Genomic DNA, 21633 nt, shown 5'->3' on the forward strand with positions numbered 1-21633 from the left:
GGCTGACCTGTCGAGAAGGAATAAAAGTATCGTTGGATTGGAGTTTCCCCGAGATCTGCTCTTCAGCATCAAAGAATATGAAGAAGACTGGCAGAAGGGACGTGGAAAAGAGTTAAGAGCCTCGGACATAAGATCTCCAGGTTGATGGACTGTATGGAGTTGATGGAAGTGGCGGGTGGAGTCCGAGACTGGGGAGAGGAGATGGTGGAAGAAGATTGGAAATTTAAAGTCTATATATAGAAATATTGTAAATTTAATGAGTGATAGAAAAATGTTGGAAGGAAATTTTATGGCTTTAGCTGAAATGCTATAAGGAGTTAAGCTTAAATAAATATACTAGAATCATAGAATCATAGAGTTGGAAGAGACCACAAGGGCCATCGAGTCCAACCCCCTGCCAAGCAGGAAACACCATCAGAGCACTCCTGACATATGGTTGTCAAGCCTCTGCTTAAAGACCTCCAAAGAAGGAGACTCCACCACACTCCTTGGCAGCAAATTCCACTGTCGAACAGCTCTTACTGTCAGGAAGTTCTTCCTAATGTTTAGGTGGAATCTTCTTTCTTGTAGTTTGGAGCCATTGCTCTGTGTCCGCTTCTCTGGAGCAGCAGAAAACAACCTTTCTCCCTCCTCTATGTGACATCCTTTTATATATTTGAACATGGCTATCATATCACCCCTTAACCTCCTCTTCTCCAGGCTAAACATGCCCAGCTCCCTTAGCCGTTCCTCATAAGGCATCGTTTCCAGGCCTTTGACCATTTTGGTTGCCCTCCTCTGGACACGTTCCAGTTTGTCAGTGTCCTTCTTGAACTGTGGTGCCCAGAACTGGACACAGTACTCCAGGTGAGGTCTGACCAGAGCAGAATACAGTGGCACTATTACTTCCCTTGATCTAGATGTTATCCTCCTATTGATGCAGCCCAGAATTGCATTGGCTTTTTTAGCTGCTGCGTCACACTGTTGGCTCATGTCAAGTTTGTGGTCAACCAAGACTCCTAGATCCTTTTCACATGTACTGCTCTCAAGCCAGGTGTCACCCATCTTGTATTTGTGCCTCTCATTTTTTTTGCCCAAGTGCAATACTTTACATTTCTCCCTGTTAAAATTCATCTTGTTTGTTTTGGCCCAGTTCTCTAATCTGTCAAGGTCGTTTTGAAGTGTGATCCTGTCCTCTGGGGTGTTAGCCACCCCTCCCAGTTTGGTGTCATCTGCAAATTTGATCAGGATGCCCTTGAGTCCATCATCCAAGTCGTTAATAAAGATGTTGAATAAGACCGGGCCCAAGACAGAACCCTGTGGCACCCCACTAGTCACTCTTCTCGAGGACTAATTTTAATGGAAATAAGATTAAAGATATGTTAAGACATTTATATGATAGAAAATAGAGAAAGATGGAAAGGAATTGCTGAAACAATTAATGGAAGTGGAATACAAAGAGGGAGGTGAGAGGAGGTCAATGATACAAGGGAATGAAAGATAGAATATGGAAAAGGTATGATGTATGTTTTTAAATTGTTTTTGCTTTGTTTGGTTTAGTTTATTGTGTTAGTTTAATGTGTTAAGGTTGTGTTTTGTATTGTTTATGTATTGTATTGTTTTTTCTCTTTTTTGTTCTTTTTGTTCTTTTATCTTCTTTCTTCCTTTTCTTTTTTGTAAGCTTTAAAAGTAATAAATATTATTTAAAAAAAGAAGAAGAGAATATTCTCCACTAGAATCCAGGAGCCAATACTTCTTGAAACCAGCAGTAGGCCAATGGAGCAAAAGGACCAACAATTTTCCAGAGCCGCCTCTGATGATGCAGGCTTGCTACTACCAAGTCTTGCAGTATCTCTGGCTGCTGAGCCGTCAAAAGCCCTGTTCTTCAGCTGGTAGCCTGTAGCAGAGTTTCAGACTGCCAAGCTTCTGTGTCGACAAGAGAAATCTATCCTCACCTGCTCTCCTCCCTTGTCATTGTGCTTTCTTTGCTGTCCCCACTAAAAGCCTGGCAAGGACATTTACTTCCAATACTGCACAGCTAGCTCAGTGCTTGGGACAAGGGAGGGCCTCAGAAAGCAGGCCGGTGATGAGGGTCTGCCATACCCAGACACAGAACTAAGGGACCAGCCCAGTATACCAGTGCTTCATAGCTCTGTCCAATATCTGACCTGCAGCATCTCCCTCTATCCCAGGTGTGGGGCTGTCCCTGTGACTAAGGGCTAGACCATATGCAGCACTGTATAGGTCACTTGGAAGCCAACCCATTAAAAAAATATAATAGTATGCAAGTGTAGGGCAGGTTTAACTCTTCCCTCCCCAGCCACAATCCTGATATTCACCCCCCCCCATCCTCCATTTGCCTTTCTGAAGCTAATGGCGGAGAGAATTTTATTAGGATAGGGCTGCCATACATGTGGTGTTTCGTCCTGGATCTTAAGTCAAGTCAATTGTAAAAGTGTGGGGATTTTTTGTTGGTTGTTAAAAGGAAAAGAAGAAAAGCTCAACAATTTTGGGATGTCTTCCTTAAAAAAAAGGATTGCAGTAGGGGAGAGAATAGTTGAACCTCCCCTCCCTTGCATGCCGCAGTCCCCCCACAACACACACAGCCTCTAGTACATTGGTACCTTCGTTGTCGAATGGCTTGGCTCCCGAACAAATCGGCTCCCAAACGGCACAAACCTGGAAGTAAGTGTTCCGGTTTGCAAATGTTCTTTGGAAGTTGAATGTCCGATGTGGCTTCTGATTGGGTGCAGGAAGCTCCTGCAGCCAATCAGAAGCTGTGCCTTGGTTTTTGAAGGCTTCCGGGAGTCGAACAGAATGGATTAAGTTTGACAACCAAGGTACCACTGTATTAATTTTACTTACAAGAAACACAATACTGATGGGCTTCCTGGTGATGTGCTCAGTACTGCACATGCTTTGGCCCTGAAGCTGGCAGATGCTCCCCACCCCCTTCTTTCTAGCATGGCCTAAAGCTCACAAGCATAAATTTACCGGGAGAGTTAGAATTCTTGATCACGTTGGTCTTGTCTTTCTGCGCTTCCTCCTGCAAATACAGAAATGTGAAAAGAAGCAGTAAGAACCAGGAGCCTTACTGCCGGAGAACTGTTTCAGAGCATTTCAAAGCAGACCCCACCACCGTCCTCAAAGCAGCTTCACGCATCAGGATTTTTCTACACCTGCATTACATGCAGCTGGCTCTTGAAAAGGCAGTTTCAAATTGTTATTTTTCTTTTTATTAAAACACCACCCCATACCCATAGATCTCAGGGCGGTTCACAACATAAATATACAAATCCAGGGGGTAATGATCACTGGCTGATTCTCACAGGATAGTGAAAAGTTAACATATGAAGCAGCCCAAACTCACCGCATTGGGATAGGGGAATTCAAAGCGGACAAAGGCATCCAGGTCATTAGGAGACATGCCTGAAGAAGGGAAAAACGAGAGTCAGGAAACCTTTTAGGTCAAAAATCTCAAAGCTAAAGGACAAGGAGGAGGGGCTGCTCTCAGAAGGCTCCACATGGAAATTGGCTCAGCCTGGTTCCTTGTACGCCGCCCTTGCAGCACCTGCAAAATCAGGCCTCTCCACAGAAGCCGGGGCACAAATGTGGCCTTCGCATGACTGCCTTGGCCTGCAGTGCCCTGGAAGTCAGCATGTGGGGCAGCAGGCCTAGAAGTGGGCAATTCAGAGTAAAGAACACACCTCAGAAACCACCTTTGGAACAAGTGTTTGCCTATATTACAAAATGAAAGGGGAGTGGGGAGTGAGAGAGAAAGAACAGGCTTCAACAGAATTAAATTCTCTCTCAAATCCAGCGACAGGTGGGAAGGTGGGGATTTCACAGAATGGGTCAAAGGAAAGGAGAGGTGAGAGGAGGGAGGAAGTGCCCTCCCCAAAGCACACACACCTGTTTGGGGAGTTGGAAGTACAGTGTGGTACCTTGGTTCTCAAATGCCTTGGTACTCAAACAACTTGGAACCCAAACACTGGAAGTAAGTGTTCTGGTTTGTGAACTTTTTTCAGAAGTCGAACATGCTCCGTTTTAAGTGCCACACTTCCATTTTGAGTGTTACGCCGAGGTTTTTGCTATTTGTGTTTTTGTGGCTCTTTTTATGTATATGTGACTGTGTGGAACCCAGTTCAGCTCCTGACTGATGGATTGTGTGACTGCAATACATTGTTTATTGCTTTCATTTTATGGATTAATGTTCCTGTTAAATTGCTGTTTTAAGGGTTGTTTTTAAAAGTCTGGAACGGATTAATCCATTTTACATTACTTTCTATGGGAAAGTGTGCCTTAGTTTTGGAACGGACTTCTGGAGCAGATTAAGTTTGAGAACCAAGGTACCACTGTACTCAAGAAGCACACAAGATCCTTTTCCTGGCACCCTGGCTGAACACACGACTTAGGAAGGTGGTTGCAGAAGTGGTGGGGGCTGTGTGCTGGCACAGAAATGACCAGGAAGGGGGGGGGGGAATGCGTGCTATTCAAACAGGTTATTCCTATGCCCTGTCTCAGCCAACCACACATCCTGTCTGCTTCACACAGCAGCAGCAAACCCTTGATCTCTCTATAAATTTTTCTCTCCCCTTCCTCTCCTACACAGGCTCTTTGCTACTCCACTAACCAGATTTCTTCCAGTCTTCTCTTCCCAGATAGGCTCTTTCCCAAGCAGCAAATACCTAAATCACTTTTAAAAACCTTTTAACTTATCACACAATAATTTGCTCTGGGGCATGCCTGCGAGGGCTTGGCTTGTAAATCAATAATAACAACAGGATACTCTTTCTGGCAGTGTTTCTGACGGCTACTGAAATTACAAGCAGGCAGGAGAGCCAAGCTAGCAGGATCCAATCACTTTTTATGGGTTTTACTGTCATGTTATTATTGCTTTGATTCTGTTAGCTGCCCTTGAGTTTCCATTAGGAAAGAAAGGCAGGGGATAGACTGAATGAAGAAATGAATAAAATGAGGAGGAGAAGGAGGACAATGATAGAGATACAGTCCTTTGTTCAAGATGCCACTCTGCAATGCTATTTTCAAAAGCCACGTTTCTTCCTCCACGGATAGGACAGTGTAATAATGATTGGGATTAGCTCTGCTCACTTAGACAGTGGCTTCTGCCTTCCTCAGTAACACACATGGGACCCAAACATATAAAATCATAGAAAAAACCAAGAGGAATAAAAATTCTTTAGCATTCTACAGAACAAACAGATACAGCTGGGAGGCCTGTGAGCCTCTAAATATTGTTGGACTCCAACTTCCATTAACCCCAGTCAACAGGGGATGATGGGCATTGTAGTCCAGCCATAACACCCATGAGATAGGCGCAGCAATGTTAAGAGGACTCGGTTTTGCACTAGGACAAGGCACAAAGAAATGAACTGGAGAAGGCAGGTCAGCCCTTTTGCACATTTCAGGGGAGGGGAGAATTCTTAATTTTGAGAATAAATGTTAGAATCGTCTTGCTGCATCAGGCTCAGCTATCCCTCTAGCCCAGTGTTTTCGCTCCAGTAAGGCGCAATCAGATCCTGCTAGGAAATTCATAAGCAGGGCATTAAAGACAGCCCCCGCCCCATTGTTTGTTGTCCCCTTCATCTGGTAAACAGAAACCATGTGCTGCTCTGAACAAAAAAAGTCCCACTGGCATAATACTTTGCATAACTAGTTGGGGGACATAAAAAAAGAGAAAGGGAAACATCGCATCCCTTCTGCCAACACAAACAATTGTCAATGACTTTGGGAACTCTTCACCATACTTGTTCTAGCAGGCACCTAACTTTCCTCTGCCCACCCCACCTCCTCCCAGTTTGACTTTAGACCAGAGAAAGGGGACTTTTGAACCTCCCGATGTTGCTGGACTTCAGCTCCCAGCCAGCCTGACCAATGGTAAGGGGTGATGGGAGCAGCAGCTCAGCAATACCTGGGGAGTCACAGGCTCCCCCATCCCAACTGCTTTGTCCAACTTACAAGTAATGGTGGCAACAGGCATAGCAACTCCCACCCCCAAATTACGTTGTCGGAAACAGAAACCGTTTCCTGCATTACCTGGAGGAGCTGGCAGGTTGATTCCTTTCACGACAGAGAGAACCATATCGTTGCTGTTCAATTCTGGGAAAATCCTGTGAGGGGGGGAAGGAGAGGGCCAGCTTCAACTGAGGTGCTTTCAGTGAACAGGCCAGGATCTCACCATCACCAAACAAAGCGTCCGACTTCACCCACCTATTCCTACCACTCCAAAAAGAACACTCTGAAAGGCTTCACCTCTCTCTCTCTCTCTCTCTCACACACACACACACACATAAACATACATGCTCTGGGCAAGAGCTGAGGTTTGAAACAGGTCAAGGCCCTTTAATAAATCTTGGTTTGGTCTATGTGGGATTTTTAAAAAAATCCTCCTTTATTGTTGTGGCTCTGAGAGAACCTACTCCTGCAAACGAAAAGCCTGATCAATGGCTAGGGACTCAGCTACATGCATAAGAGAGCCAGTGTGGTGCAGTGGTTAAGAGCGATAGACTCGTAATCTGGGGAACCGGGTTCGCTTCCCCGCTCCTCCACATGCAGCTGCTGGGTGACCTTGGGCTAGTCACACTTCTTTGAAGTCTCTCAGCCTCACTCACCTCACAGAGTGTTTGTTGTGGGGGAGGAGGGGAAAGGAGAATGATAGCCACTTTGAGACTCCTTCGGGTAGTGATAAAGCGGGATATCAAACCCAAACTCTTCCTAAACATAAATCGCTTTATATGCGTTATAACACTGTAACACCAGATGGCGCTGTGGAGTCCCGCCTTTCACCAATGGGATTTCCCTGTATGAAATTTACAACACATGTAACTGAATCGCTTATTTGATGTGTCTAGATCTGGCCTAGGAAGGAGAGCCTCGAAAGCATTTGGCATCTAGCATTTGGGGCAAACTGCAAAGCAATGGCCCACATACTTGACCACACTGAAAGTCCGCTGCTCATAGTGATATTTGGGCAGTGGAAACCCCTTGGCATGGGCTTGCTTTAAGATCTCCATGTTCTTTTTGCAGTCTTCAGCCATCTTCTCAAATCTGGAGAGGGGCAGATCAAAACCGTCAACTTAGTTTACAGGGTGATTCACGGAGTTCAAATAAGTTTTCTTAGCACTTTGTAGATAACTTTGAGCTATAAAAGAAGAGCTATGAGAACTTTGTTAAGCATGAAGAAATAGTTGGAGTAGAAGGTGTGTTGGAAAGCTTCAGCCAATGAGAATTCAGATAAAGCTGGGATCTTGGTTAAGCAACAGCCCAAAGAATTCAGCACAAGAGAGTTAACTTGGATGCTAGCAAACAGAAGCAGTATTTTCAGAAAACAGCCAAAACTGGAAGCCCTCCAACCGTAACTGACTGGCAGCACACACAGATGTCTGGGAACAAGCTATGTTTTGAGAACAGGGTCAGAAAAATAGAACATTCCATGCAGAACAGCTAGCTTTGCACTAGAGTGCTGGTTATGGATTTCATTAGGCAGTAGCAAAAACAAATTGCGCCATGAACTGAGCAACGTAGCAATGAGCAAAAATGTCATACTATAAAAGTGATGTGTGGAAATGGACTTTAAGAGGAGCAGTATGTGGCAGACATTCTATATTCCCTGAAGGAAGAAACGCATCTAACCTTAAATATAAATCATGAAAGCTTGTTCTACTTGTGACCTTTATGCCCCCCCCCCAATGCACTCCCATCACTTACTTTGGGAATCCTTTTGCTTGTTTTAAAATGCAAATGAACCTATTCAGTGACTTGCCTCAGCCCAGCTGCAGAACAGACGATGTAGAAGATACAGGGAACCAGGCAGAGGGCCTTCTCGGTAGCGGCACCCGCCCAGTGGAACGCCCTCCCACCAGATGTCAAAGAGAAAAACAACTACCAGACTTTTAGAAGACATCTGAAGGCAGCCCTGTTTAGGGAAGCTTTTAATGTTTGACCGACTATTGCATTTTAATATTTTGTTGGAAGCCATCCAGAGTGGCTGGGGAAACCCAACCAGCTGGGCAGGGTATAAATAAATTATTACTATTACTATTACTATTATTATTACTATTATCATCATCATGATCACAATCATCATCATCATCATCATCATCTAAGGAGCATCTGCTGTGAAGAGGGCGTTCCTGGCCAACACAGGCCACAGATTTAGCAGAGAGAGCAGAGGAAGGGAAGGGTATTGCTCAGTTGCCATCACGCTTACTTGGTAGTTTCTGCAATGTTTCCTAAATGGGTGAACTGCTTGGAGAAACTCATGCACATCTGGAACAAAAAAGAAAGGAAAAGGAGGGAGTCACATCAGGAGCAGGCAGGCACGATCCTGGCTCCCTCCCATGGGTTATGCACCTTTGCAGTCAAATGCCTTAAATTCCACCCCTTAATAAGCAAGTTCCAGCCCTTATATGGCCAGAGTATGCAGACTATCTTCTCAAGGAACCCAGAAGCCACTTGCATCTTTCTTAATGTAGCCCATCCATTGCTCATCATTTACTTAATACTCGGGTAGCTGCAGGAAGTCCATACGGGGCCACACCAACAGTCCCTTCTGATGTATATATTCAAACACACACACACACATACACACACACCCCTTATATGTAAATAGGAGAGAGATGCAAGCAAGAAATACAGCTGCTGCCATTATGTCAGGGTTGCCCCCTCCCTCCCTTGCTGGATCAGACCTACAGTGGTACCTTGGGTTAAGAACTTAATTCGTTCCGGAGGTCCGTTCTTAACCTGAAGCACCACTGTTCTTAACCTGAAGCACCACTTTAGCTAATGGGGCCTCCCACTGCTGCCACGCTGCTGGAGCACGATTTCTGTTCTTATCCTAAAGCAAAGTTCTTAAACCAAGGTACTATTTCTGGGTTAGCACAGTCTGTAACCTGAAGCGTCTGTAACCTGAGGTATCACTGTATTAGTGTCCGTCTAATCCAATATCCTGTTTCCAACTATGTTCCACCAACCAAATGTTTCCAGGAAGCCCATCAGAATGGCATGAAGGCCACAGCCCTCCCACCTTATTTCGCTCCCAGGAAACGGCAGGTGTAACAAGTGTGATGATTTCAATAAGAATGATCGACTGCCATCCTAGTATGCCTTGTCTCACATCTGGTGGGGCTTCCAGGAAAAGGAGGAAGAAACCTTTCTAGTTTAAAAAGATAGCCCTGCTCTCCCCGATTCCTTACTAATCTCCTCCAAAAGAGGCTGCAACATCCCTTAAAGCTTGCCTGTGCCCCACTTACCTCATGCTGCTGCCTCATAATTTTCACAAGCTCCATGTACTGGGCAGCCGTTTCTGGGGAGATGTTGGCTCCACGACGCTGCCCAAGTGTGAAGTCCTCCTTGTTCACAGGGGCCTGAGGCACCTGAAGGGGGAAAGTGGGTATTTGGGGGTGGGGGAAGTTAGTACCAGAATGAACCACTCCGAAAAGGGCTGTGTCACCTCCATGCACAATACACAAATCAGCAGAGTGATCCTCTGCCTGTCAAACAGACCTGGGTTTCCCACAAAGAGAGCTCCCAATCCAAAACTGTGTGGATCTATAAACTGGTCTGAAATGGGAGGCTTGCCTGCTGCCATCATTATACAGTGGTAAAAGGTACCCCTGCCCGTACGAGCCAGTCGTGTCCGACTCTAGGGTTGCTCGCTCATCTCGCTCAAGAGGCCGGGAGCCGGCGCCGTCCGAAGACATTTCCGGGTCACGTGGCCAGCGTGACGAAGCTGCAGCTGGCGAGCCAGCACCAGCGCAGCACACGGAAACGCCGTTTACCTTCCCGCTATAAAGCGGTACCTATTTATCTACTTGCACTTAGGGGTGTTTTTGAACTGCTAGGTGGGCAGGAGCTGGGACCGAACGACGGGAGCTCACCCCGCCGCGGGGATTCGAACCGCCGACCTTGCGATCAGCAAGTCCTAGGCACTGAGGTTTTACCCACAGCGCCACCCGCGTCCCCTTATACAGTGGTACCTTGCGTTAATAACTTAATTCATTCTGGAGGTCCGTTCTTAACCTGAAACTATTCTTAACCTGAGGTACCACTTTAGCTAATGGGGCTTCCCGCTGCCGCCGCGCGATTTCTGTTCTCATCCTGAAGCAAAGTTCTTAACCCGAGATACTATTTCTGGGTTAGGGGAGTCTGTAACCTGAAGCGTCTGTAACCCGAGGTACCACTGTATATCTTTAAGCAAAAGGCAAAAAAACTTTCCTCTATAACCAGGCCTTAGGCTTTTAACTAACTGGCCTTCTAGAAGTGGGTGGGGTGTTGTAAATGCATCTCTTTTCCCTCTTGGTTTTAATATAACTATGTGGGGTTTATTGTGTTTGGTTGAATGTAAGTTGCTTCAGGTTCCCTTGGGTAAGATAAAGGAACTATCAAATTTAATTAATTAATTAATTAATAATGAAGTGTCCCATGCCAAGCTTAACTGGCCCTCATTCAGCAACAGCACTAAGTCAAATGGGATGACCGAAAAATTATTTTCCCCCACGCCAGTGGGTTCAAGAAGGGGCATTAGAGCAGGTTTTCCCTGGACACAAACCAAACTGTCAGTCATAATGTAGCATAAAACAGAACAAAAGACCAGGCCTGCTGGATCAGACCAAGGGTCCATCTAGTAAATTTTCTGAGTGGGATGACGCCTCTGGGAAAATCCTAAGCAGTGCATGAAGGCAACAGTCCCTACCTCACTGCTATTTCCCCAGGATGATGTACTCAAAGAGGTATACTCCCTCTGAACACAAGTATTAGATATGATAGCTAAACAGAACCACCTATTTTCCACATATTTGTCAAATCCCATTACGCTCAGAATACAGACACTGAGGAATGCAAAAGATTGAAAGCATCAGGGCAAGATTTTTGTTCCAGCGCTCCACAGATGAGACCAGATTTATTTTTATTTTAAAAAATATGTCTCTCTGGCTCAGAACTCAGGTTCCAGAACTGGGACATAGTGACTGAAAAACAACATTCATGCACTTCATGAGCTTTGAGCTGTTTTCTAACACAACTCTTTTGACAGACATTTCCCAACCAGAGAGAAAGAGAGAATATGATTGCCTTTGTTATGTCGACCGGGAGCCCACTCTGCGATGCTTCAATCATGGGGTCCAGACCCTTGGCTTGACGCAAGAACATCTTGGCTCCCTCAATGTCATTCTGCTGCTTTGCTCTGAGAGCTGCTTGCATCAACTGCTTTTTCCGGGTTTCCAGAAAAGTCAGCTGCTGTTGAGCTGCAGAGGGAAGGGAGATCCATCAGGAATGCTTCAAAGTCTCTTCTAAACAGACAATAAGGAGGTCTCAAATGGACAAGGGTGCAAATCTTATTTCAGTACACTAACATATGTCTGTGCATAAGCAAAACAGTCACTTTTTACAAGTACCATGCTGGTAACATGAAAAGCATGTTTGCTCAGGAGACAGCAATAAATGCAGAGCCTATAATGAGTCTAGGCAGCCTTAGAAATAATAAAAAAAAACCCAGCCATTATCTTATCTCCAAGAGCAGCCAATAATGAATGCTACATTGCACCAGTTAAGAAATGGTTGTTCTCCTGTTGGGTTGGATTCCAAAATAGCAAAAAAAGAGGAGCTGTTTGCTTCCATTGGAGAAAGTTTGGGGCTGTTGCAGAGAAAACAGTCCAAGGAACAGAGCCCAAGCTTCTCAATCTGATGTTAGGTGGTCACTGCAAAGTTCTACCCACATAGTAGTGACTTTTGGGCTGTAGAATTCAGGGGAAAGTGGAGATTGGGAAAAACAAAGTACCTCAATCAAAGAGGCACCAATCAGCCCAGGGATTGTTGCATAAATCAGGAACGTGGAACGTGCCACCAACATAGATTCTGTTGTTGTCTGACCTGCAATCTGGACCAACAGGAATCAATGTCTCCCAAGAAGCTTGAATGCCTTATACTGAAAAAAACCCCTCACACTGCTAATTTGAAAACACTCTGTCTGAAGAGTGACCAAATCACTTGTAAACTGTGGCTTAGTTTAGATGTCAAGAGCTCCTGTACAGACCGAATTGCCAAGGCAGAGAAGCTCCCAATGCTTAAACCGTTTGTGTATCTAGGATGTGTGTATCTACAAAATGAGTAATTTTATTCATAAAACACTACCCTGTCATTCAGTACTTGTGGTAAAAGGTAAAGAGACCCCTGACCATTAGGTCCAGTTGGGGCCGACTCTAGGGTTGCGGCGCTCATCTCGCTTTATTGGCCGAGGGAGCCGGCATACAGCTTCCGGGTCATGTGGCCAGCATGACTAAGCCACTTCTGGCGAACCAGAGCAGCACAGGGAAACGCCGTTTACCTTCCCGCTGGAGTGGTACCTATTTATCTACTTGCACTTTGATGTGCTTTCGAACTGCTAGGTTTGCAGGAACAGGGACCGAGCAACAGGAGCTCACCCCGTTGCAGGGATTTGAACCGCTGACCTTTTGATCAGCAAGTCCTAGGCTCTGTGGTTTAACCCACAGTGCCACCCGCGTCCCCAGTACTTGTGGTGCTTTACAATAAAAAGCGAAAAGGGACACCACAGAATCTAAACATTTCCCCCAACAGCCTAGACACCACCACACAGATAAGATCAATTTTCTCTGAAAAATTGTCTCCTGTCACTGATATTCAGGCTGGTACATGAATTTACTTATTTTCCTCTTCCCTCATTGCCTCTCTTCTGTTTCGTAACAAGTCTCCTCACATCATAAGCCACTATTTTATATTATAAACCATGCTTATATTATGAATGAAAGGTAAACCAATAAATAAAAGTGGGGTTACCTTTTGTGTTGACCTTTGAGGCACTTTTACCTGCCCCCGTTGCCTTTGGAGCTGGAGGGGCCACTCGTGAGCCTGGCTGGGATGGCAGCTTAGGCTGCAGTGAGCTGGCTGGTTTGGATGATGCAGGCTGGTTTAGGTGGTCAGGCTGAAAAAACAAGAGAGGAGATGCATCTCCGAAAACATTCCTTGGTGCAACAAAGGTCCAACCTGACCCACAGGGAATCACATGGGATATCAAGGCAGTTGGAGAAGTCCAAACTCTGTTCATGACATAGCATTCAATCTTAAAACCTTGACTGCATGACCAGCACTTAAAAGTAATGCTGTTGCCAGTACAGGTCCCGTCCCCCCTACCTTTTTAAATTTTATTTAAATTTTATTTATTTACAACATAAATCCACCACAACTCAAATAAACAAATCCTCCAACATTAGACATAAACATAACATAAAATATAACAAACAAGAAAACAAAAGACTTCCTTTATCCTGTACATGGCCTCCTTGTTTACTTCTTATGAACTGTTTCCTTTATGAGTTGTTATTACGATTATTCAAATTATGACTTATAAAACAAACAAACCACAAAGTCTCCTGCACACATTAATCAAAACAAGTCCAGATGTGTATTTTAGGGCATTGTTTTGTAAAGTATTCTTTACATTTTCCCCATTCTTGTCTGGGGAGTCCCCTAATTGCCTCTGTTAATCTATCCAATTCAGTATGGTTTAATAATTTATCCTGCCATTCCCTTTTTGTTGGCATGAATTCTTTTTTCCAATTTTTGGCAATTAAGGTCCTTGCCGCACCTGTGGCACAGAGGAATATTTTCTGATCCTCTCTTCCAACAGTTCCCCTGGAGGTGGTGTGATGTTGGGTGGTGGGGTATTCTAGTCTAACCTATGACCAAGGCATACAATTTTGAATGCTTCCCTACAACTTCATTCAGGACTTTGACTAGCACGCAACCCAACCTTCTTTGCTTCCTCAGCATCTTCATCCTCCTCATTGGCTAGTTTCATGGCTGTTTCAAGGATCCCCACAAAGCTTTGATCTCCTGAAGATTCCATTCCTTGGATTGGAGGGAACCCTGCGAAAGATGACACAGTGTCTGATTAGAAGGCAGAAGTTACTGCTAAATGGGCATGCTTGCTGGGGTTGATGGGAGATGTAGTTCAGCAACATCTGGAGGGCCAAAAGGTCCCCACACCTTCTCAGTCTCATAACTTGCCTATTTATCCCACACATCCATAGCCTGAACATGGATCTATGGCACCCAGAAGTGTGCGTGTAAGCAAAGAATTTGGTCTTGAGTGAAGAAGTCAGCTTCATCGGGATCTGAGACCAGTTCTTTAAAAATTAAACACATTTCCAGGCCGTGGCTGTAAAGATACAGCTTGAAACTGAGGGCAATGTCTACTGAAATATCTAAAGCCAGGAGGAAACAAGATTTCAAGTAGCCAAAGATTTCACAGCCCCACTGTTCCTTGCTCCCTTTCTACAAGTAACAGAAATGCAAGCACATTTGTTCAAGCAAATGTGTAGTAAAGAAATCAGAGTTTGTAGTTATTCTACAGGAGACAATGTGGAGGACACGGCCACGATTAGCACACTGTATTTATAACTTCTTTCCAACTACCTCTCAAAGCAGCCTATGCAAAATCCATCAATGAAATATTAAAGATAACTGGGCATGTTGACGACAGTCCCTTCAATGTACATCAGGCTTCCTCAACCTTGGCTCTCCAGATGTTTTGAGATAACATCATCCCATCATCCCTGACCACTGGTCCTGCTAGCTAGGGATCATGGGAGTCGTAAGCCAAAAACATCTGGAAGGCCAAGGTTGAGGAAGCTTGATGTACCGTATTTTTCGCTCTATAACACGCACCAGACCATAACACGCACATAGTTTTTAGAGGAGGAAAACAAGAAAAAAAATATTCTAAACGAAATAGTGGATATATGATTTTTGTGGTTCATGCTGTGGCCACAGACATGTGATCTGACAGTGAGTTTGGAGTAGCCCAATGCAAAAATCCCGAGGATCCATGTGGATCCATGCTTTGTAACCACGGAGGAGGGAAGGAAGGGGAACCATGGATCCTCTGCTCACAACTGCAGCAGATCCCCCCCGCCACCCGCAGGCATTCGCTCCATAACACGCACAGACATTTCCCCTTACTTTCTAGGAGGAAAAAAGTGAGTGTTATGGTGCAAAAAATACGGTACATGGTCAGGCTGAGTTTTTTTGCTGGGTACCCCCCTTTCCCTTCTTTATGGAGTTTCAGCTTTCAGCAAAGCAAACACAATGCTAAAAACCCTGACCCTAATTGGGATAATGTGAAATAGGTGCCACTCACTTCAATGCGCTTTCCTTCCAAATAATTTTGCTTAGGGCTGCCACCTTCATCTGCAATCTTATCGATTGCCAGCTGAGCCCTTTGTCTCATTCTGGAGGGCACAAACTTTGCAGTTAGAAGAATAGGGAGGAATTCAACACAGGACTAAGCGGATAGCTCCATCAGCACAAGCTTTTCTTGCTTGCCTGATGGAATGATCTGACCTCCCCTCTTTCTACATGCTGTATTGGGGGTTTTCCCAACTCCCCAGAGCCAACTTGGGGGGATGCAGGGAGTGCATGAGTTGGGGTGGGAGCCCTCTTGTGCTAGCAGAAGTTGTGATGTGGGCATGTATTCAGGGGACGCAGGTGGCGCTGTGGGTTAAAGCCTCAGCGCCTAGGGCTTGCCGATCGAAAGGTCAGCGGTTCGAATCCCTGCGGCGGGGTGCGCTCCCGCTGCTCGGTCCCAGCGCCTGCCAACCTAGCAGTTCGAAAGCACCTCCGGGTGCAAGTAGATAAATAGGGACCGCTTACCAGCGGGAAGGTAAACGGCGTTTCCGTGTGCGGCTCTGGCTTGCCAGAGCAGCGATGTCACGCTGGCCACGTGACCCGGAAGTGTCTCCGGACAGCGCTGGCCCCTGGCCTCTTAAGTGAGATGGGCGCACAACCCCAGAGTCTGTCAAGACTGGCCCGTACGGGCAGGGATACCTTTACCTTTACCTTTTACCATCTATTGGCAGGGCTTCTTATAATGCCCAAGATCTCCCGGTGTGATGGATGCTTAAGGTGGAAACCAAGAAGAAAACTCAGAAGAGCCATCTATTTAGATTAGGCATAGCCAAACTTGGCCCTCCAGCTGTTTTGGGACTACAATTCCCATCATCCCTGACCACTGCTAGAGATGATGGGAGTTGAAGTCCCAAAACATCTGGAGGGCCATGTTTGGCCACACCTCATTTAGATGGAGTTACTTAGGGTGTGGCGCTGTGGGTAAAACCTCAGTGCCTAGGACTTGCTGATCACATGGTTGGCGGTTCGAATCCCCACGGCAGGGTGAGCTCCCGTCTTTCGGTCCCAGCTCCTGCCCACCTAGCAGTTCGAAAGCACCCCCAAGTGCAAGTAGATAAATAGGTACCGCTTTATAGCGGGAAGGTAAACGGTGTTTCCGTGTGCTGCGCTGGTGCAGGCTCGCCAGAGCAGCTTCGTCACGCTGGCCACGTGACCTGGAAGTGTCTCCGGACAGCGCTGGCCCCTGGCCTCTTAAGTGAGATGGGTGCACAACCCCAGAGTCGGTCACGACTGGCCCGTACGGACAGGGGTACCTTTACCTTTTTTTTACTTAGGGGTAACCTGACATGATGTTGCCACAAGAGGGCAGCATTTGCCAGATGCATCCTTGCCTCCCCAACTACCAATAACAAGATTGCAAGTTACATACCTGGGGGAACAGGCAGGTCAGCAAACTCAACAGGTTTTCCTGCCTTGTGAGCTCTGATGGCCTCTTGATATTGCTGAAGAGGGAAACAAAAACAGAAGCTGAAATCCCTAATTTGGGAGCATGGTCTTTCTAGAAAAGGGTGAGTAAAGCTACTTTTCTTGGGATAGTTGCAGCAAAAAACAAGGTATGAGAGTATGCATATTTGCTTACTTATTATCAGGAACATTGTTAATCAAAGCAATTGTTCTGCCTGTACACTCATTAAACACCTGTGCTTTAAATGGCAGTAACTTGGGTGGGTCTCATCCTAGAATCACCCAAATCCTTAGCTCATACCAGTTTGCTGCTTCTGGAGTTGTAAGTAGAATCAGTTCATCTTTTGGTATCGCTTGCCCTGCATTTGAATTGCTATTTTTTAACTTCACTCATTCTGAACTGTTCTTTCAGTGCCACTTGGGTTTTAACACTTTTATCTCCAAGTCCTACAGATTTTACAAGAGTGTTGCTCATTTCTAAGCAAAGCACAGACTGCATTGTTGAGCTGCTGTATGTTTTAAATCTACCGATGAAGTTAACAGAGGGCTTATAGTCAATCAGGAAGCCTGTTCTTGAGCTAAATTAGATAGGAGCACAAGGAGAACTTCAGAGAAATGAAAACTAGCTTTGGTTCTAGTCTGGCCTGCTTTAATCAATCAATCAAATTATTTATATACTGCCGTCTCATAAATATCAGGGCTGTGTACACCACCACTTATACAATAAAATATAGAAAACCATTTAAAAACAGAACAAATTAATTGTTAAAATGACTGGATGTTAAGGGGTTTTAAACCTTTTGCTGCAATAATACCAAGATGACATTAGCACACCCTCTTCTGCCTCATCCTGCTCACTGAGAATGGGCAAGGATACTCCCCAATTTATACTGAACTAAAAGCAGAATGGGTGGGAAGAAAATGTTGAGACCTACGACTGCTGTGGGGGGTGATCCTTGAGGACTTCCGAGGGCCAGTAATTTCCCCCAAAGAGTTACACAAGTGGTATGTGTGATGCAAACACTCAATATTGATCACAATTTCCAAATATCAAAATAATCAGAATCAACATTTTAATTCAGTTTCTACACCCGGAAACTGTGGTTTTCTGCAAAAATCATCACAATTCTGTATCCGTTCATTAGGCGGCAAGAGGAAAATACTTATTAGCATATTCCAGCTACCATGAGCCCACTTATGCTGCAGCAGGAAGCAAATTGCTTTTTCTCTATTTGCTCCTCGTAAGTATTGCCACAAGATCTGTGCTATGTAACATTTGAGCAGGAAAGCTAGCAAGCAAAAGCGTAAAGAAAGCAGGTCCCTCACCTTCACAATTCGCTCGTGCATCCTAGCCTTCCTGTCATCTCCTTTGCTCTTTGCCTGGGCTGCTGCTGTCTTGTATCTGTCCATCCTCTGCTGCAGTGCCTCCATAATATCTCGAGGAGGCGGGGGCACATCTGGAAACAAAGCAGGCAATTCTATGTCAGTCCATTCTTGCATGCAAGAAAGTGAGACTAGGAAGGGGTGGGTGGGTGGCTTATCTAAAACAAGGTTAGTGCCTTGAAAGTTTACCCTATCCCTTCAGCATCGTAGGCAGATGCATGGACAAATGTTGCTTGAGGAAGGAAACTGCAGAATATCCCAAGCAGTTGACAGTGCCTGATTAGCTAAATTTATATGCCTGGGAGTTTAGGATAGGAATTACTGCTTCTCATTCTGAATGGGTGGAAAGATGAATGGTTTCCCCTCTTATTTATGACATTGTTTTGAAGATCAGACAAAAATGACAATATGCCATACTCCTCTCCAAATCGATCTTGCCTTCTTTAGAACCAAAGTTCTCAAACTGGTCTAAGCTCCATTCAGAAGGTCCACTGAAATGCTGCACAATAGCCCATAATACTTGTACCTGGCCCTGCACCTGACTGATTTTTTTCCCCCTGAGAGGGACCTGGGCCTTTATTTTTACCAAGACCAAATATATCAACCAGAATGACAAGGCACTGGCTTTTCAAAACACAACACTCTAATTTTCCCCTAAAATTTAACCAGTCAAAGAATTTCTTCACAGTGGCCTGACTGAAAGCCTATGATTTTCCCTTATACGGCACTGTTTTTAATTATGATGCTGGCACTATTTTTCTTTATCATTAAACCAGAAGCATAACCATCATCTTAGAAAAATTAGCTTATGGCTGTTAAAATATGAGTTGTAGTTTTTTGTTCACTTGTGGAACTAAAATACTTTATTAGGTGGTCTTGTGAGGCTCTAATCAATTATCTAAAGGTCAGGGGAGGGGGAAGGAGATTGAAAACCAATACACTAGACATAAAACACTATGTTCACTTAAAACATCTATGTTGGGTCAAGATCAAAAGTCTCCTGGATCTTTTATTAGACTTGTAGGAGCACATCAATAATCTTCAGTCTGTCAAGAATATGCTTAAGACTGAACAGTTTCCACACATGACATATTTGTTAAAAAGATGACCTTGAGGAAAACTATTCTTTGAATTTGGGGGTCAGTGATACAAGGCATTTTTTTTTTTGCAGTTTTCTATTTTTCTGCCAAAAAAAATCCTTTCAGAAGTTCATCAGCAACAGTGAGCAGATGCCAGCTGCAAATAAATACTACACAAACTTGTCAGTTTCAATTTTAAAGCTTTATTAAATACAAGTAAAATAAACACGCTAAATCAGATCAGGAAAAATACCCAAATACATCATGCAAAGTCCTAGGGAATCAGATCTATTAACTCGGCAGAACTAGGCAAGTGACATAAGAGGCCAGGCCTACTGCAGGGTGCAGGTTGCACCCCAAGAGAACTTTTTCCACCTGCAGAAAAACTAGCAAGCAAAGCCCCAAAGAAAAACAATGCAGAACGCCTATACTACAAGAAGCTGAGCTGCAGGCTCTGCACAGTGAAGCAATATTCTCAGGACAACTAGAAGCAAGAAAGCCTTACTGGGTTCTTACCTCCTGCACTTGAGACTCCAGGTGCCAGTGGGGTTGCAGCCTGTGCAAGAGGTGTTGTTGCTGTAGCTACAGGCGACTGTGGAACACTTGGGGACAACATCTCCTTGGGCAGCTGATCTGTGGAAGAAAAATAGCTAGCAGCTGCATGACAATAAGCCATTTCACAATAGGCTGGCAGCGCCCTTCCCTACTGAAACCAGCAGTCAATGAGTCTTTCAGCAGGGGCTCTTCAATATAACACTTCTATGTTGCATTCTACCACCAACCTGCCCCAAACACCCATGGAGTGCTGAGCTATTAAGACTAAATGTTCGCAATGCCCCTGCTCCAATGCACTTTGCCCTGAGGGTTCAGAGCAGAAGAGAAACACACCCTGGCCCCTGCCGTCAGCCAGGAGACCACGAGCTGTTGAGTAGCAAGGGGTTGTGGTTTGTGTACAAGTAGTGTGAGTATTACTGCAGAAGATTGCAAGCCGCCTTGGGGATCATTCAATCCAAAGGCAGGATTGGCCTGAGCTATGAGCCAATCTCAGGGATTTTGTCTCCCTTTCTCAGGCTACAAGAAAGGGCAAGTCTCACCACTGAGCAGTCACCATACAAAGACTTTCCTGTTTGTCTGAATGCCCCACCCCAGAAACAGAAAGGTAACAAGATTAAGACGCAGACCAAATATTTAGAACAAGCGGAATCCATCTTCTTCCTGACAAGACCAAGGATGTACACTCTCCTAGCCAAAAACATCCAATGATCTGGGATGTAACTTTGCACCAACGTAAGCAAAGATGAGATTCCATCCTTTTTAAACAGTCTCAAGCTCCCTTCATATGACTAGGCCGTGATCATTCTGGAGGACAACCAACATGCCTTAGCTCTTCGTGTTAGCTTTGTGAGTAGACTAGTATAAATAAAGAACTTACAACTTATTCCTATGCATGTCTATTAAGAAACAAGTCCTACTAAATTCATTGAGACACTCCTAGGTAATGTACACAAAGCTTCAGCCTGAGAGGAGCCTTGGAAGAATTTGGCTTCCTGAAGACTGTGAAGCCAGTACTGGCTGCATCAGTTTTCCCTTTTAACCTGAGAGTGTTAGTAACCTTGAATGGGGGCTCAACTGGGGTGGCCGCTGCCATTGCCATCTTACCACCTTGCCATCTTTTCATGTTTGATGTTTGATTATGTTTTATATGTACTGTAAGCAGCTCAGAGTGGTTGGGGAAATCCAGCCAGATGGGAAGGGTATACAGTCATACCTCGGGTTACTTCCGGGTTTTGGCGGTCGCGCATGTACAGAAGCACCAAATCGCAACCCATACGTGCACAGACATGGGTTGCGAACGCTGTGGGTTGCGAACGTGCATCCCGCATGGATCACGTTCGCAACCCGGGCGTCCACTGTAAATAAAATTATTATTACTACTACCAGAAGTCTTGTTAAGTTACCTGAATCAGGAGTGACTGTCCTTCAAGGATTATTCTAGAATTTTTGTAATCGCATATGTTTCAGGTTGGGAAGACAGGAAACATCTGATTCAAGAGTTTCAACTCATAAAATATAACTGGGATTACATTTTGGATTAGCTAGCTATTTCATTTTATGGAATTAATCAATGCACTTCTACCTGCTTTTTACTAGAAGTAAAACTGGTGTGTCATATCTCTACAAGGAAGTTAGCAAATGATATGGAGAGAACCAAAGCTCATGCACAGGGGACACAACTTGGAACACTCAACTATTCTTACCTGGAGGGGGAGGCAGATGACTGAGATCCACTGCCTCTCCTTTACCCACAGATGCTAAAAGAGGGTCAAGGCTCTGAAAAACATTAACATAAAAGTTACTTGTATAAATTCCCTCTACAGGATTGCCTTCAGATGGTCAGATAACTCCATACCCTCCAACATTTCTCCAATGAAAATAGGGACATCCCAAGGAAAAGCCAGACATTCTGGGACCAAATGAGAAATCGGGACAGCTTCTCTAAATCAGGGATGTCCCTGGAAAATAGGGACACTTGCGAGGGTCTGCAGAAAGAGATAGCAACTTTGGT

At 44.9% G+C, this 21633-nt stretch overlaps 1 protein-coding gene and 1 long non-coding RNA gene across 2 annotated transcripts in view; both read right to left on the minus strand.

The window, feature by feature from the left end:
- LOC307206797 overlaps positions 1 to 21633 on the minus strand; it is a 129251-nt gene that overhangs the window by 44486 nt on the left and 63132 nt on the right. The gene's annotated exons all lie outside the window — the stretch shown is intronic.
- The window catches only part of CC2D1A (coiled-coil and C2 domain containing 1A), a 52765-nt gene that overhangs the window by 17683 nt on the left and 13449 nt on the right, over positions 1 to 21633 (minus strand). The window contains exons 9-21 of the mRNA XM_079960186.1: positions 21326 to 21398; positions 19584 to 19700; positions 17932 to 18062; positions 16571 to 16643; positions 13766 to 13881; positions 12793 to 12937; positions 11071 to 11243; positions 9252 to 9374; positions 8210 to 8268; positions 6931 to 7047; positions 6037 to 6110; positions 3350 to 3408; positions 2974 to 3025 (exon numbers count right to left, since the gene is read on the minus strand). Coding sequence (XP_079816312.1) covers positions 2974 to 3025; positions 3350 to 3408; positions 6037 to 6110; positions 6931 to 7047; positions 8210 to 8268; positions 9252 to 9374; positions 11071 to 11243; positions 12793 to 12937; positions 13766 to 13881; positions 16571 to 16643; positions 17932 to 18062; positions 19584 to 19700; positions 21326 to 21398 — 1312 coding nt within the window. The remainder of the gene's footprint in view (positions 1 to 2973; positions 3026 to 3349; positions 3409 to 6036; positions 6111 to 6930; positions 7048 to 8209; positions 8269 to 9251; positions 9375 to 11070; positions 11244 to 12792; positions 12938 to 13765; positions 13882 to 16570; positions 16644 to 17931; positions 18063 to 19583; positions 19701 to 21325; positions 21399 to 21633) is intronic.

This window comes from Podarcis cretensis (assembly GCF_951804945.1).
Source record: "Podarcis cretensis genome assembly, chromosome: 17".
NCBI classification, from domain to species: Eukaryota; Metazoa; Chordata; class Lepidosauria; order Squamata; family Lacertidae; genus Podarcis; species Podarcis cretensis.